This window comes from Crinia signifera, chromosome 1, assembly GCF_055691185.1.
Source record: "Crinia signifera chromosome 1, ASM5569118v1, whole genome shotgun sequence".
Classification (NCBI taxonomy): Eukaryota; Metazoa; Chordata; class Amphibia; order Anura; family Myobatrachidae; genus Crinia; species Crinia signifera.
Window position 1 is genome coordinate 479,205,677 of NC_139217.1, and position 18,759 is coordinate 479,224,435.

At 48.0% G+C, this 18,759-nt stretch overlaps 1 protein-coding gene across 1 annotated transcript in view; it reads left to right on the forward strand.

Moving 5' to 3' along the window:
* The window catches only part of CA9 (carbonic anhydrase 9), a 376,314-nt gene that overhangs the window by 345,086 nt on the left and 12,469 nt on the right, over window positions 1-18,759 (forward strand). Inside the window, exon 10 of the mRNA XM_083155472.1 lies at window positions 12,088-12,123. Coding sequence (XP_083011598.1) covers window positions 12,088-12,123 — 36 coding nt within the window. The remainder of the gene's footprint in view (window positions 1-12,087; window positions 12,124-18,759) is intronic.

Here is an 18,759-nt window from a genome sequence, read left to right on the forward strand (position 1 = left end):
AGATCAGTATACAACAGACGACGCAGCCAATCTGGAGCAACAATGGTCATCTGACTCCCTTCTTGCTTGAACTTTAGAAGTACTTATCATGGAAAACCGCGGGAAGACACACCATTGGGAAGATCCTTGCAGCTTTCAGAGAATCTCCATGGGCCTGAGAAGCATGTAATGAGCTCCACCAATCAGAGCTCAGCACAAACCTCTCAGCCTCTGCCCTCTGGTGCAAAGTGTCATGGGACTTAGTCAACTCCCAGCAATGCACAGCAGACTTGTGCAGTCAGTGTGCCTTGGCTCTCGATGCTAAGCACCATTAATCATTGTCACATTGGCAGATAGGTGAAGCTGCAGCACTACCCCACTCCCATGCACAAAACCTTTAGCTAATTTTTTTTTATTTAAATACATGCCAACCACAGGGGGCCCCTAGCTAGAGGGGGGCCCAGGGGCACTGACCCCTTGTGCCTCCATTATAATCCAGCCCTGCTCCAAGGGGCGCAAAATATGTGCTGTTTTATTGTAGTAGCAGCTGCACTAACGGGCTAGTTAAACCCGATATAGAATATAATGGAAAAAGGGGGGGGGGGGGGGTCACGTGGTTCCGTGGCAGCGCTTGATTGATTGTAATAACACAAAGTTTAAAGGATTTGATGATCCTTACAAATTATTTAATGAATATACATTAAAACAAACTGAGTGTACAGTATAAAAGGGGATAGGGGATACATGAAATTTCACATAAGATAAAATAGATGGAATTAAATACCACTCTGCATGCTGTTTATATTAGTATGTTGGGCAGGTCCCACGATGATATCTGAAAGACATCTGGGTGGAGTGCCCACTTGATGCAATGCACGTTCTGCTAACTGAGGAAGTTGGCTTCCCAATTTAGCACCCCAGGAATAGAAACAATGAGAAGGCTAGAACATGTCTTTCCACGCAGAGGAGGATCTGTGTGACCTCCTTCTTTGCCCTGTAACTGCAGGTTCCTCCCTGCCAGTTGAAATAAGCGACTGATGTCGGATTGTACCTTTACGACACAACCCTGAAGAAGATGATTAGCTTCGATCAGTGCTTTTGAAATGGCCTTCAACTACATTACATTGATTGTAAGCATAGCCTCCTGAAGAGACCAACATCACTGGAAGGAGTGACCCCCCCCACCACCACTGCTCCCCAAAAGGCTGGCATTGGTGGTGAGCAATGTCCACTCTGGGATCCAGATTGGACCATTGGGAGCCACCAAGTGAAGGAGAGGTGTACTTCTGGTGTCTTGAGACTGAATGGAGACCTGTCTCCCTGAAGAGAACTGAAATGAAATTGGGCATATTTGGCCATGTTAAATACTGCTACCATGGATCCCAAAACTTTCATGCAAGAGTGTATGGACACCCTGCATTGCTGAAGAACGTGTCGGATTTTGGACCATGTCCCCTAGATTTTAGATTAGATCCCAGATGGTGTATTTCCTGAGAAGGCGTAATGGAAGATTTATTTATTTTATTAAATAAATTATTTATTTATTTATTTTCTGACCATGAAATTGGAGACTGAGCACCATGGTCTGAACACCATGGTATGAATGTGAACTGAAAGCTCAACCAAGTATGGTAAAATCCTCACACCTTTATGCCAAAGATCTGCCACCCCCACCGCCATGATCTCGGTGAAGACCCACAGAGCTGTGGCCAGACCGAATGGTAATGCCCAGAACTGACAGTACAGACAGAACTGAAGGCAAACCAAATCTGATGATCTGGCCTGATTGAGACTTGCAGATTAGCATCCTGGATGTCCAAAGATGCCATGTACTGTAAAAATTATTAAGCACATAGACATTGAGGTCTTTGCGGTTCAGTTTCGGCCATGACATTCAGGAAAAGAGGCCATGCTCAAGCCAGGAAGACATGGCCTTATTAACCCATGCTGAAGCAAGTGCTGGCCTAGCAATTTTGAATATGCAGTTTTTTTAGAACATTTCCAATTTCTTATTTGTGCAGTCCTTCAGTGAAGATGTATCTGGAATAGGCAGCACCGAAGAACATGCCAAACTCGCCATTTGTGTGTCTACTGGTGAAGGAGTTTCCCACTTAGACCGTTCCTTGAGGGGAAGCGAATAGAAAGAAATAAAGCGTTTGGACTGTTGAAACCATTTATCAGGTTTAGCCCTCGTCTGTTCTACCATGTTCTGTAAAAGAGCAGATGAAGGAAATTGCGTGGATTCCCTTTTCTGCTTTTTAAAAACCAGCGCCTTAGAGCACAGTCCTTGGACTTCCTCTGCAATATTGAGTACAGCTCACACTTCTCTAACAAGTGCATCTACCACTGAAAATGATAAAGCCTATTCTGCAAAAGAGGAAGCTTCCTGTTACGACCCCAGATATTCACTATCCTCCCTTTCTAACACCACAGTGGGTGTCTCATGCATTGCCCGTATTGGCCTGTCAAATTGTTGGACTGACTGCTGAGGATTGAACCCATGGTGGCTCCACCTAAGAAGACAGGGTGCCAAACATTGTGTTGACAACCTCCGCAGGGTGAGCCGGAGGTCCCATATTCAGAGGGGCAGGCAGAGGCTGAGAAGCAAGGCAATCAACTAGCTGTGCCATTTTCAAAGTCAGGGTGGACACCCATACAGGTTCCGGAGGAGAGGACGCCGCCTGGGATTTCCGTACAGGGGCCGAGGTACATGAGGTACAAACTCTAGTGTCCTCTGGCTGCTGTAAAGTAAGCAGAATAGGCCAGAAGAGGGGGGGTGACTGAGCTAGCCTGGAACAGGCCAGGAGACTTCTGCTAGCAAGTCCCAGGGGTGGAAGAGGGGCTGCAGGCTGGGCACCCTCCCCCTCAGATGCAAAACCCCAGGGATCCTGCACACCTGCCCTGCTGCTGTGACCTCATGGTCTAGTGAGAAGGAGAAGCAGACTGGACCAACACTGCATCTGCCCCCTCACTGTCCCCAGAAGCAGGGGGATTACCATTTACCAGAGCTCCCCTGTAGGGAGTCCATGCATACTCACCCTCTGGGTAGCCGAGACATTCAATCAGAGGGCAGTGATGGAAGTTACTAGGTAGAAGCTAGTACTGCCTTCCCAGCAAGAGGTACTGGAGCAGCCATGCCAGGTAACCTGTCCCCAGTCATGCCGCCAAATCAATCCAATAGTAAATAATCAAAAAATAAAAACCAGGCTGAGCCCTGTGGAATGGCACGTGCTCTGCCTTGGCACCAAAAGAAAAACTGCCGGACAGGGCAATAAAGTTAGGAAAAACACAAGGAAAAGGAAGCCAGTGTGGTTTGCAAAAGAAGTAGCAAGTATTGTGAAAGCAAAAAAGTTGGCCTTTAAGAAGTATAAGCAGACACAGAATAATGAGGACAAAACGGTGTTAAAGTTCTTATTAGACAGAAGGAGGCTAAAAAGGGTAATCATATGTGCAAAAGCAAAGGCTGAGGAAAGAATGGCACAGTTAGTTTGTAAAGGGGGGAAAACTTTTTTTAAGTATATAAGTGAAAGGAGAAAAAACGGAAGTCTTCTTGACAGAGACAATGTAATAGCAGATCATATTAATAATTATTTCTGCTCAGTATTCACTGCTGAAAGAGAGGGGAAGGGGCCACAGTTAAGTTGCAAGTATATTCAGAAACATGAGGGGGAAACAAGTACATTTACAGAGGAGAAAGTCCTAACAGAACTCTCAAAACTGAAAGTGGATAAATCAATGGGGCCAGATGGAATACATCCAAGGATACTAAAAGAGCTGAAAGGTGAGCTGGTAAAACCATTAACAAAATTATTCAACCAGTCACTAGCTACTGGAGTAATCCCAGAGGACTGGAAAACAGCAAATGTAGTCCCACTGCACAAAAGTGGAAGCAAGAAAGCGGCAAGCAACTATCGACCAATGCGCCTTACATTAGTAGTAAGGAAATTGATGGAAACACTCTTAAAACAAAGACTTGTAGATTATCTCAAAACCAGCAACTTACAGGATCCTAAAGAGCATGGGTTTACTGGGAGAAGACCATGTCAACAAATCTTATTGACTTTTATTGACTGGGTGACTAAAGTAATAGATCAAGGTGGGGCTGTAGATGTAGCTTATCTAGACTTTAGTAAGGCTTTTGACACTGTCCCACATCACAGACTTAAATAGACTTGAAAGCAGAGAAGGGAAAGGGGGGACATGATAGAAACTTTTGCATATATCAGGGTTATAACAAGGTACAGGTGGGAGACATTCTTCACAGGAAGAGGAGCAGCAGAACACGAGGACATGCACTGACACTAGGTGGAGGAAGGTACAGGTGGGAGACATTAGTCACAGGAAGAGAAGCAGCAGAACACGAGGACACGCACTGACACTAGAGGGAGGAAGGTGCAGGTGGGAGACTTTAGTCACAGGAAGAGGAGCAGCAGAACACGAGGACACGCACTGACACTAGGGGGAGGAAGGTGCAGGTGGGAGACATTAGTCACAGGAAGAGGAGCAGCAGAACACGAGGACATGCACTGACACTAGGGGGAGGAAGGTACAGGTGGGAGACATTCTTCACAGGAAGAGGAGCAGCAGAGCATGAGGACATGTACTGACACTGGGGGGAGGAAGGTACAGGTGGGAGACATTAGTCACAGGAAGAGGAGCAACAGAATATGAGGACATGCACTGACACTAGAGGGAGGAAGGTACAGGTGGGAGACATTCTTCACAGGAAGAGGAGCAGCAGAACACGAGGACATGCACTGACACTAGAGGGAGGAAGGTACAGGTGGGAGACATTCCTCACAGGAAGAGGAGCAGCAGAACACGAGGACATGCACTGACACTAGAGGGAGGAAAGTACAGGTGGGAGACATTAATCACAGGAAGAGGAGCAGCAGAACACGAGGACATGCACTGACACTAGAGGGAGGAAGGTACAGGTGGGAGACATTAGTCACAGGAAGAGGAGCAGCAGAACACGAGGACATGCACTGACACTAGAGGGAGGAAGGTACAGGTGGGAGACATTCTTCACAGGAAGAGGAGCAGCAGAACACGAGGACATGCACTGACACTAGAGGGAGGAAGGTACAGGTGGGAGACATTCTTCACAGGAAGAGGAGCAGCAGAACACGAGGACATGCACTGACACTAGGGGGAGGAAGTTACAGGTGGGAGACATTCTTCACAGGAAGAGGAGCAGCAGAACACGAGGACATGCACTGACACTAGCAAGAGGAAGGTACAGGTGGGAGACATTCTTTACAGGAAGAGGTGCAGCAGAACACGAGGACATGCACTGACACTAGGGGGAGGAAGGTACAGGTGGGAGACATTCTTCACAGGAAGAGGAGCAGCAGAACACGAGGACATGCACTGACACCAGGGGGAGGAAGGTACAGGTGGGAGACATTAGTCACAGGAAGAGGAGCAGCAGAACACGGGGACATGCACTGACACCAGGGGGAGGAACGTACAGGTGGGAGACATTAGTCACAGGAAGAGGAGCAGCAGAACATGAGGACATGCACTGACACTAGAGGGAGGAAGGTACAGGTGGGAGACATTAGTCACAGGAAGAGAAGCAGCAGAACACGAGGACATGCACTGACACTAGAGGGAGGAAGATTCAGGGGAAATGTGAGGAAGAATTACCTCACAGAAAGAGTAGTAGATAAGTGGAATAGCCTCCCATCAGAGGTGGTAGAGGCAAATACAGTAGTACAATGTAAACATGCTTGGGATAGGCATATTGATATCCTTACAAATAAATAAGGATCAAATGTGGATTGAGGTAACATCAGTGGCGGCTCTTACCTCTGCAGAGGAGGGGGGCTGCCGCAATGCAAGCCCCCCCCCCCCCCCTCCGTTACCACCACACTCGTGGTCCCCTCCAGCTGCCACCGCTTATCCTTAGCCCTGGCCACCGGTCCCCATCGCAAGGCTGGCGAATGTGCAGTAGCTCATGCGCTGGCCCCCTGCCTCTATGGGCTGATTTTGCAGTAGCCCCCAGAGGCATATTCAGGGTCTGAGGCCCAGCGCATGTGCAGTATTGTCCTCGTACTGCCACTCAGCAGCCCATATAGAGGCGTCCTGGAGGGAGTGCCATGGGTGACTGGCAGCTTGGACTTCCAATAGGAAGTCAGTGCCAGTCACAGTGAAGCCAGTGCGGTCTCACAGACTGCATTTGGCTTCACTTAGAGAACACTGGCAGATTTTACCTGGGGGGCTGCAGTCCTGCAGCCAATAGGTGAAAACCGCCACTGGGTAACATGTTTAAAAAAGGGGCAGACTAGATGGGCCGAGTGGTTCTTATCTGCTGTTACATTCTATGGGGCACAGGGGACGGGGAGGCCAGGCACTATGGGAGTTTTGATTTATTATAAGTCTTTTGGTGCCTGCCAGCCAAGCCTATATGCACTGTAAAAATAGTACTGTTCTGTTCCCCTTAGTGGACGAAAAAGGAAGTTGCGTTACACATATTATGGTGACTGTGATGGTAATGACACAATGCATCTGCACAGCCACACAAGGGGGGTGCCACCTACATGTATCTCCGTGGCGTAACTATATATTTTGCTCCTCCATGCTGAAGAAAATTCCTCATAGAACTTTTTAAATAGTTTTCATGCACCTATCGTGTGCAAATCCTAAAAATGGTGTGTGGCCTTGCATGCCCAGACATTGGCCACCGCAGGAAAAATAAGTGCCTGGTTCATGGACAGTTTTGTCATTTTTGCTCCTTCTAGTTACACATATGCCACACACTATGGGGGAAATTTACTAAGATGAATTCGTAAAAAAAAATTGTATTTTCATAGGAAAATACGGAAAAAATTTGCGTATTCGTATTTTTGGCATTTACTATGCCAAAAATATGATTTTTCGTATTTATGGGACATTCGTATTTGTATTTACAAATAGGAATGAATACACCATCGATAGAATACGACAGGAAACACCATTCAAAAGAATGGTGATTCCTGATTTACTAAGAGGCCGTATTAAAAATACGGCCGCTATTTGGCGTAAAAACGGCCGATAATGGCTGGGCAAATACGACAGGAAAATACACTTTATTTTCCTGTCGTATTTGACAGAAGCCTGCACGGATCAGTCAGTTCCGCGCAGGCTTCAGTGTAAAAAAAATAGAACAATAAATAAATAAAAAATGGCGTGGGGTCCCCCCCACAGCCGTAACCAGCACCAGGCTGAAAGAGCCGGGGCTGGTAATAAAAAATCAGGAAACACGGCAAATAGGGGTTCCCCGATTTTTTTTTAAACCAACCCCAGGCTCCAGGGCCGGGGCTGGTTCCCAAAATATGGGGGACAAAATGACTAGGGTCCCCCGTATTTTAAGAACCAGCCCCAGGCCCAACCAGCCAGCAGGGTAATGTCACTGCCGGGGGACACTTATTATATAAGGTGCCGTGGCCAAAACATTAATCACATGACCGGTCAACCTGGCCAGGGGTCCCAATAAAGCCCTCCCCCCCCCCCCCTCCAGGACTTACCTGACCAGGCTGAAGCCTGGTGCTGTCCCCGGTGACCCTGGGCTGTGGTCACCGGGCTGATTAAGTGTAAAAAGATAGAATAAACTATTGTCTAAAGCTGTGGAACTATGAGTCCCAGCAAGCCTCCCCCGCATGCGGGTACTTGGAGAACCACAAGTCCCAGCATGCGGGGCATTAAAGGGCCCGCTGGCACTTGTAGTTCCACAGTAATAGAAATAGTTAAATAAACACACTTTTATTTAATTTTTCTATTTTTTTTACACATTGCAGCCTGAACGGATCTGACTGATATGATGGATCTGACTGATATGATGGATCTGACTGATATGATGGATCTGACTGATCCGTGCAGACTGCCTGTACGAATTTGTTTAAACGGCCGTATATATGGCCGCTAATACGAATCATTACACCATCGGAGGGTTACTAAGAAGTCATATATGACTGCTTTGTAAATTCCCCTCCGGAACACGAATTTGCATATGGCTGAAACAGTATTCGTATTCGTATTCAGTCGTATTAAGAATACAAATACGATATATCATATTCGTATTCTTAGTAAATTTCCCTCTCTATGTCCATTTCCCATATGCCATGCACTGTAATGCCCATTACCCATATGCCACGCACTATAATGCCAATTACACATGATGGCACACACCACAGGGGCAAGTGCAAGATTTCTAAGGATTTACATGAAGATTACTGTGATGCCGTGAAACCAGTGGCGTAACAATAGCCCCGCAGACCCCGTGGTGGTGGGGAGGCTCTAAGAAAGTGTGGGGTCCGCGGGGCTATTGTTACCCGCTGCCACCTGCCACTGCCTGGACCTGCCACTGCCGGGAACTGCCGCTGCCTGCGGTCCCGTCCCGGCTCTCTTGGCTTTGAGTCCTCTGCTACTGAAAAGTGACACACACAAAATGGCTGCCCCCATACAGCAGACAAATTTAGAGGATGCTAGAGGCAGCAGCGGCCTCCTCTAGCATCCTTAAAAACGGTCTGGGGGCAGCCATTTTGTGCGTGTCACTTTTCATTTGCAGCAGGAGCCAGGAGACCCGGGACGGGGCCGCAGACAAGACCGGCGGCGGATGCGGGAGGGGTAAGGCGCAAGGAGGAGGTTAACTGTGCATGGGGTGAGGGTGATTTTTTTGGGGGGTGGGGGGGGGGGTGTGCTGCCAACATTTTTGGCATTTTGGCAGAGGGGGAGCAAATTTAATAGTTACGCCACTGGGTGAAACAAATGATTTGGTGGAATTAGAAGCGCCATCCATTTGGTCCATTCATTAAGCTGTAGCAGGGTATATATAATATATACCAATCATCTCTTGTATACCTAGATGCTTAGCCCCATATATTATATCCCGATCAGCACTCATATACATGTATTTGGGGATCATGAGGCCATGCATGTTGGTGTGGCTGGTGACCCTGGGGTTTTAGCAGAGAGCAGTCTGAGCTCTTTTCCTGCTGGGCCCAGGGCAGGAGGCAGAGCTGGTTCCTGTCAGGCACATGATAGGTTGCTGCGGACTGCAGAGACAGAGGACCCCGGCTTTTCACATAGGTCATCACATACGTCAAGTCGGCTTCTATCAAATACCAGCAGCTGGTTGAAGAAATAGTGGGCACACACGGTTTGATTCAGTTCTGATTTTCACTATTTTCCATTTGATTTCGGTGTTCCTGATCCTTCAGGCAAGAGAATAAAACTGAATATGAATCGAATGCAGCAGTGAATTAGATTTGCACTATATAGTATCGATTTCAACTACACGGGAATGTGCATTGGGATCAAATCTACATCAAAGGCTAATAAAAGCATTCGATTTCTATCCGATTATATTTGTATAAGCAATATCGAATAAAAATATAGTGGATATCTCACTGTGTGTACCCATTATACAACAGCAACCCCCATCTCTCTGCTTACAGCCATGAGAGGGGCCACAGAGCCCGTTCACCCTGCATCAGAAGGGAGGAGGTGCTGCACAGGGAGCAGGGAGTCAGTGCAGCTAAGCACGGGAGGCCGAGTATATACCCAGGACACAGGGAATCGCTATGAGAAGGAGGAGGCGCTGCACAGGGAGCAGGGAGTCGGTGCAGCTCAGCACGGGAGGCCGAGTGTATACCCAGGACACAGGGAATCGCTATGAGAAGGGAGGAGGCGCTGCACAGGGAGCAGGAAGTCTGTGCAGCTCAGCACGGGAGGCCGAGTATATACCCAGGACACAGGGAATCGCTATGAGAAGGGAGGAGGCGCTGCACAGGGAGCAGGGAGTCGGTGCAGCTCAGCACGGGATACCGAGTTTATACCCAGGACACAGGGAATCCCTATGAGAAGGGAGGAGGCGCCGCACAGGGAGCAGGGAGTCGGTGCAGCTCAGCACGGGATACCGAGTTTATACCCAGGACACAGGGAATCGCTATGAGAAGGAGTAGGCGCCGCACAGGGAGCAGGGAGTCGGTGCAGCTCAGCACGGGAGGCCGAGTGTATACCCAGGACACAGGGAATCGCTATGAGAAGGGAGGAGGCGCCGCACAGGGAGCAGGGAGTCGGTGCAGCTCAGCACGGGAGGCCGAGTATATACCCAGGACACAGGGAATCGCTATGAGAAGGGAGGAGGCGCCGCACAGGGAGCAGGGAGTCGGTGCAGCTCAGCACGGGATACCGAGTTTATACCCAGGACACAGGGAATCCCTATGAGAAGGGAGGAGGCGCCGCACAGGGAGCAGGGAGTCGGTGCAGCTCAGCACGGGATACCGAGTTTATACCCAGGACACAGGGAATCGCTATGAGAAGGGAGGAGGTGCCGCACAGGGAGCAGGGAGTCGGTGCAGCTCAGCCCGGGAGGCCGAGTATATACCCAGGACACAGGGAATCGCTATGAGAATGGAGGAAGCGCTGCACAGGGAGCAGGGAGTCGGTGCAGCTCAGCACGGGAGGCCAAGTATATACCCAGGACACAGGGAATCACTATGAGAAGGGAGGAGGCGCCGCACAGGGAGCAGGGAGTCGGTGCAGCTCAGCACGGGAGGCCGAGTATATACCCAAGACACAGGGAATCGCTATGAGAAGGGAGTAGGCGCTGCACAGGGAGCAGGGAGTCGGTGCAGCTCAGCACCCGAGGCCGAGTATATACCCAGGACACAGGGAATCGCTATGAGAAGAGAGGAGGCGCTGCACAGGGAGCAGGGAGTTGGTGCAGCTCAGCACGGGAGGCCAAGTATATACCCAGGACACATGGAATCCCTATGAGAAGGGAGGAGGCGCCGCACAGGGAGCAGGGAGTCGGTGCAGCTCAGCACGGGATACCGAGTTTATACCCAGGACACAGGGAATCGCTATGAGAAGGGAGGAGGTGCTGCACAGGGAGCAGGGACTCGGTGCAGCTCAGCACGGGAGGCCGAGTATATACCCAGGACACAGGGAATCGCTATGAGAAGGGAGGAAGCGCTGCACAGGGAGCAGGGAGTCGGTGCAGCTCAGCACGGGAGGCCGAGTATATACCCAAGACACAGGGAATCACTAGGAGAAGAGAGGAGGCGCTGCACAGGGAGCAGGAAGTCGGTGCAGCTCAGCACGGGAGGCCGAGTATATACCCAGGAGACAGGGAATCACTATGAGAAGGGAGGAGGCGCCGCACAGGGAGCAGGGAGTCGGTGCAGCTCAGCACGGGAGGCCAAGTATATATCCAGGACACAGGGAATCCCTATGAGAAGGGAGGAGGCGCCGCACAGGGAGCAGGGAGTCGGTGGAGCTCAGCACGGGAGGCCAAGTATATACCCAGGACACAGGGAATCCCTATGAGAAGGGAGGAGGTGCTGCACAGGGAGCAGGGAGTCAGTGCAGCTCAGTGCCTTATGCTCCCGCTGCTGCACAGTGTCTTCCACCCGCCCCTGCAGACTCCACTAACTCCCCCAAGCTGCCGAGAGGTTGGTGGGACCATAGTTGTGTCACTGATGGGACTCGGCAGTAACTGTGATATGAACCTGCCACACTCGCCTCCGGTCACCGTAAAGCTGGCAGTCCAGACAGACGAGTCTTTGGGGATGCTGGATACAAGCACAGAGTGATTTCACCAGGGGACTTTCATGACATGACTGCCCCTTTCCATGACCCTATGCCCCCTTATCAGGCTTGCCCACACTTGGCACACATAGGGAAGTGAGGGCTATTTGCTGCTCTGGTGGTCACTGTTCCCTAATTCACACCTGCTCGCTGGGCTGCGTGTGTTTGGAGTCCAGAAAGCAGGTAGCTGCCACCCCACTGAATGGACGCCCTCACGCTCCCCTCGCCCCTGCATGGCACTGAGTAAGCCAGGACTCACTCAGCGCTGTGGGAATAAGGAGGCCACTCCCTCCCAGGAAACGCCAGCAGCACGCCCCCAACCGCCCGCCTGCTGTCTATCAAAAAGCAAGTGGCTTGCCCATGCACGGTCCTCCGATTATTGCCCTGGTTGCGAATTGCCAGGCCCAGCAAACAAACCTGAACCAGGCCCTGTGCATCCATAAACACATATGTACTAAGGCTCTCATTAATTCTATTCTCCTCCATCTCTCTTGTATAGAATATCAACCATAATATCTGTTTCTTTCCCAGGTGCACAAGGAGCTGATGATGCAGCACTCGGCACAGGTAATATATATATATATATATATACATATGATATCTCCTCTGCTGTGAGCTCCTATCATCACCTCTGCATTCATCTGCTCCTCTTCTCTCCTCTTCTTCTGCTTGTGCTGTGAGCTCCTCTCCTCATCTCTACCCAACTGCTTGTGCTGTGAGCTCCTCTCCTCATCTCTACTCAACTGCTTGTGCTGTGAGCTCCTCTCCTCATCTCTACCCAACTGCTTGTGCTGTGAGCTCCTCTCCTCATCTCTACCCAATTGCTTGTGCTGTGAGATCCTCTCCTCATCTCTACCCAACTGCTTGTGCTGTGAGCTCCTCTCCTCATCTCTACCCAACTGCTTGTGCTGTGAGATCCTCTCCTCATCTCTACCCAACTGCTTGTGCTGTGAGCTCCTCTCCTCATCTCTACCCAACTGCTTGTGCTGTGAGCTCCTCTCCTCATCTCTACCCAACTGCTTGTGCTGTGAGATCCTCTCCTCATCTCTACCCAACTGCTTGTGCTGTGAGCTCCTCTCCTCATCTCTACCCAACTGCTTGTGCTGTGAGATCCTCTCCTCATCTCTACCCAACTGCTTGTGCTGTGAGATCCTCTCGTCATCTCTACCCAACTGCTTGTGCTGTGAGATCCTCTCCTCATCTCTACCCAACTGCTTGTGCTGTGAGATCCTGTCTCTTCTCTCCTCTACATCCAGTGACGGCTCCGGCCTTTAGACTTAAGGGGGGGCTGCAATTTCCTGGGTACTGCTCATTGCAAACAGTCATTAATTATTTGCAGGTTATTAGATTGATTTGCGCTGTACAAGTGTTTGTAGGCATTTATGGTAAATAAATGATGTACTCATATGCACACAAACACAGGTACAGAGCAAAATACACACTTTTAATAACTTTAATATTAATTAAAGTACACACAATGATACTCTTAATAAAGATCTACACACAAATATTATTAAAATAAAATAAACTTCCATGCACTTCTCTGGTGCAATGCACACCTTCCTTCATCTGCATCACACTGACTCACTGAAGTCTGGGCATGCTCACTGCAGAGGATTTGCTTCTGGCATCGCTCCATGTACTGGCAGCCCAAGAGGGGGAGGAGTATCCAGCTCTGTGGCTCTGTGTATGATGAGCAGTAGCAGCTTCCAATAGTAGGAATCTACTACATACTGAACTCCTCCCCACAGGGTTGGGCTGTTGTTGTGTCTGTCCTGCTGCTTCATGGAGCCTGGTGGGAGGAGGTTACCAGAGAGACACAGCCAGCACGCACCAGAGCTCCGGAGGTGTGTGTGTGTGTGTGTGTGTGTGTGTGTGTGTGTGTGTGGTGGTGGTGCTGGTGTGGGGGGTGCCCACAGGGCGAAGCACCGGAGCTTTGGTGCTGTCTGTCTGTGTCTCTGGTTTTGGGATTTTGACTGGAGGGGCTGCAGCCCTGCAGCCCTATAGCAGGAGCCTCCTCTGTCTACATCTGATGTGAGATCCTCTTCTCTCCTGTTCTTTGCTACTGCTGATCCTCTCTTCCTCTGTCCACTCTTTTGCTCTGAGCTCTTTTCATCTATCCTCTACTTCCGCTTCCAGCTTGTATTCTCAATCTCTCCACTTCTGCATGTGCTGCAGGCTTCACTCCTCACCTTTGCACTCATCTGCTTCTTCTGTGAGCTCCACTCATCTGCTTCCTCTGTGAGATCCACTCATCTGCTTCTTTTGTGAGCTCCACTCATCTGCCTCCTCTGTGAGCTCCACTCATCGGCCTCCTCTGTGAGCTCCACTCATCGGCCTCCTCTGTGACCTCCACACATCGGCCTACTCTGTGACCTCCACTCATCTGCTTCCTCTGTGAGCTCCACTCATCTGCTTCTTCTGTGAGCTCCACTCATCTGCTTCCTCTGTGACCTCCACTCATCTGCCTCCTCTGTTAGCTCCACTCGTCTGCTTCTTCTGTGAGTTCCACTCATCTGTTTCTTCTGTGAGCTCCACTCATCTTCTTCCTCTGTGAGCTCCACTCATCTGCTTCCTCTGTGAGCTCCACTCATCTGCTTCCTCTGTGAGCTCCACTCATCTGCTTCCTCTGTGAGCTCCACTCATCGGCCTCCTCTGTGAGCTCCACTCATCTGCTTCCTCTGTGAGCTCCACTCATCTGCTTCCTCTGTGAGCTCCACTCATCTGCTTCCTCTGTGAGCTCCACTCATCTGCTTCCTCTGTGAGCTCCACTCATCTGCTTCCACTGTGAGCTCCACTCATCTGTTTCTTCTGTGAGCTACACTCATCGGCTTCCTCTGTGAGCTCCACTCATCTGCTTCCTCTGTGAGCTCCACTCATCGGCCTCCTCTGTGACCTCCACTCATCTGCTTCCTCTGTGAGCTCCACTCATCTGCTTCCTCTGTGAGCTCCACTCATCTGCTTCCTCTGTGAGCTCCACTCATCTGTTTCCTCTGTGAGCTCCACTCATCTGCTTCCTCTGTGAGCTCCACTCATCGGCTTCCTCTGTGAGCTCCACTCATCGGCTTCCTCTGTGAGCTCCACTCATCTGCTTCTTCTGTGAGCTCCACTCATCTGCTTCTTCTGTGAGCTCCACTCACCTTCTTCTTCTGTGAGCTCCACTCATGTGCTTCCTCTGTGAGCTCCACTCATCTGCTTCCTCTGTGAGCTCCAGTCATCGGCCTCCTCTGTGACCTCCACTCATCTGCTTCTTCTGTGAGCTCCACTCATCTGCTTCCTCGGTGAGCTCCACTCATCTGCTTCCTCTGTGAGCTCCACTCATCTGCTTCCTCTGTGAGCTCCACTCATCGGCTTCCTCTGTGAGCTCCACTTATCTGCTTCCTCTGTGAGCTCCACACATCGGCTTCCTCTGTGAGCTCCACTCATCGGCTTCCTCTGTGAGCTCCACTCATCGGCTTCCTCTGTGAGCTCCACTCATCTGCTTCTTCTGTGAGCTCCACTCATCTGCTTCTTCTGTGAGCTCCACTCATCTGCTTCCTCTGTGACCTCCCCTTCTCTCCTCTTCTTCTGCTTTTGCAATGAGCTCCTCTCCTCCTATTCTGATGTGAGCTCCTTTCCTCATCCCTCCTCTTTTCTATTTATGCTGTGAGCTCCTCTTCACTCCTCTCCTCCTATTCTGCTGTGAGCTCCTCTGCTCTCCTCTCCTTTGCCTTTCACGTGAGTTTCACTACCACAAATTATTCTGCTACTACAATTACAACTAATACTATTTCTAACACAATTAACCCTAATCCTACCACTATTACTGATACTACTAATACCACTACCTCTACTAATACTATTATTGCTAATACTACAACTACTTTTATTAACTCTACTAATACTACTGCTAATTCTGCTGCTGTTACTACTACTACTACTAAACCACTAAAACTACTACTTCTACTACTATCACTCCTAAATCTTGGACTACCACCACTAATTATGCTGCTGCTACTACTACCACTAATACTACTACTGCCACTATTACTACTAATTATTCTATTACTAACATTAATACTACCAGTACTACTACTACTACTACGACTACGACTACTACTACACCACTAAAACTACTACTTCTACTACTATTACTCCTAAATCTTGTACTACCACCACTAATTATGATGCTGCTGCTGCTACTACTACCACTAATACTACTACTAACACTAATACTGTCAATATTACTACTAATTCTTCTATTACTAACATTAATACTACCAGTATTACTACTACTACTACTACCACCACCACTAATACTACCATTAATACTTCTACTACTACCACCACCACTAATACTACCACTAATACTGCTACTTATACTACTACTACTACTACTACTACCACCACTAATACTACTTCTTTAACTACTAATTATGCTGCTGCTAGTACTACTTCTACAACTACAACTTCTTCTACTGTATATTACTACTGCTAATACTAGCACTAATACTGCCACTGTTACTACTAATTATTTTACTACTACCACTAATACTACCAGTACTACTACTACTTCTACTACTACCACCACCACCACTACTAATACTACCACTAATACTGCTACTTGTACTACTATCACCACGAAAATTACCACTAATACTACTACTACTACTACTACTACTACTACTACTACTACTACTACCACCACTAATTCTACCACTAATACTTCTACTCCTACTATCACCACTAATACTACCACTAATACTGCTACTACTAAAACTACTACTACTACCACCACTAATACTTCTTCTACTACTACTATCACCACTAATACTACCACTAATACTTCTACTTCTACTACTACCACTAATACTTCTTCTGCTACTTCTACTACTACTACCACCACCACTAATACTACCACTAATACTTCTACTAATACTACTACCACCAATAATACTACTTCTTTAACTACTAATTATGCTGATGCTAGTACTACTTCTACAACTACTAATTCTAGTATATCTGCTGCTGCTGCTGCTACTACTACTACTACCATTACCACAACTAATACTACTACTAATACTCCTACTACTACTACTACTACTACTACTACTACTACTACTACTATCACCACTAATACTACCACTAATCCTTATACTACTACTACCACCACTAATACTGCTAATTCTACTACTACTACTACTACTACTACTACTACTACTACTACTACTACTACTACCACCACTAATACTTCTACTTCTACTACTACTACTACTACTATCACCACTAATACTACCACTAATACTTCTACTACTACTACCACCACTAATACTGCTAATTCTACTACTACTACTACCTCCACTAATACTACCACTAATACTTCTACTACTACTACCACCACCACTAATACTACCCCTAATACTGCTGCTACTTCTACTACTACTACCACCACTAATACTACCACTAATAGTTCTACTACTACTATCACCACTAATACTACCACTAATAGTTCTACTACTACCACCACCACTAATACAACCACTAATACTGCTAATTCTACTACTACTACTACTACTACTACTACCACCACTAATACTACTTCTTTAACTACTAATTATGCTGATGCTAGTACTACTTCTACAACTACTAATTCTAGTATATCTGCTGCTGCTACTACTACTACTACTACTACTACTACTACTACTACTACTACTACTACCACTGCCACAACTAATACTACCACTAATACTGCTACTCCTACTACTACTACTACTACTACTACTACTAATACTACCACTAATACTTCTACTACTACTATTACCACTAATACTACCACTAATACTTCTACTACCACCACCACCACTAATACTACCACTAATACTGCTGCTACTTCTACTACTACCACCACTAATACTACTTATTTAACTACTAATTATGCTGATGCTAGTACTACTACTACTACTACTAATTCTACTATATCTGCTGCTGCTGATGCTGCGACTACTACTACTACTACTACTACTACTACTACTACTACCACTACCACAACTAATACTACTACTTCTAATAATTCTGCTGCTGCTGCTACTACTACTGCTTCTGCTATTACTACTATTATTAAGGCGCCTAGTGAATTATGCTGCTTGGCCTATACCTTTACTTAACTCTTAAGCCTAGAAATAACTCACACTGAAACACCTTATACTAAAAATAAGACACGGACACCAACTGCGTAAGTTTAAAGGTCATGTACTATTTATTGTAACTAGTATGACCCTATTTGTTAAGGGATGGCAAAGAAAAGCACTTGAGACCAGCACCCCCGTGGATGTTCCTCATGGCAGCGCCCAAGGCGCCCCAAACCACTAACATCTCTGCGCTGTGACGGACATGCCACACCCCTCCTATGGCCTGACGAGGACACCTCCAGGAATTGCCCACCGCCCCACCGCGTTGAGTCGGGACTCGCCCACCATCCTGGCAGAGGGGGGCCATACCGCACAGGGACCACCTGACACCCCACCTGAGTGCTGGTCGAGAGCGCCTTCTCACCGATTTATAATTAAAGCTATCAAATCAAATTTGGTGAGAGGCCCGTAAGCCAGGTAGCACAGAGAAAGGGAAGGGAGGGTGGGAATCCAGACTCAAAGAGGAAGTCCTTCCTATCCACTTGCCTATATCTACCCCTCTCTAAGCTGCCGCGCCTATGCTACCTGATTGGCATATCTAACTGCCACTCACCTGAGATTTCATTTGGCCTTATCCTATCTTTTCAATAGCTTTATTTTACAATCACAAATTCACACACTCTTAAACACACTCGAGCCTATGCGGACATTGTTCTATAATACTACTACAAATGCTACTATATACTACTACTACTACTACCACCACTAATACTATCACTAATACTTCTACTCCTACTGTCACCACTAATACTACCACTAATACTGCTGCTACTACTACTACTACTACTACTACTACTACTACTAAGACTTCTCTCGCACTGCCCCCCTGCACTGGAACAACCTCCCGCCACCCATCAGGCTTTCTGACTCCCTTACCTCCTTCAAGCGCTCCCTCAAAACCCACTTTTTTCGACTAGCCTATCCCTCCTCCTAACCTCTTTTGATCCTCCTATCCTGCCTCCGTTCCCCTCCGTTCCTACTTATCCTATTGTTTTTCGTTCGTCCACCCACCTATTTTTAGTATGTTAACTCTTAT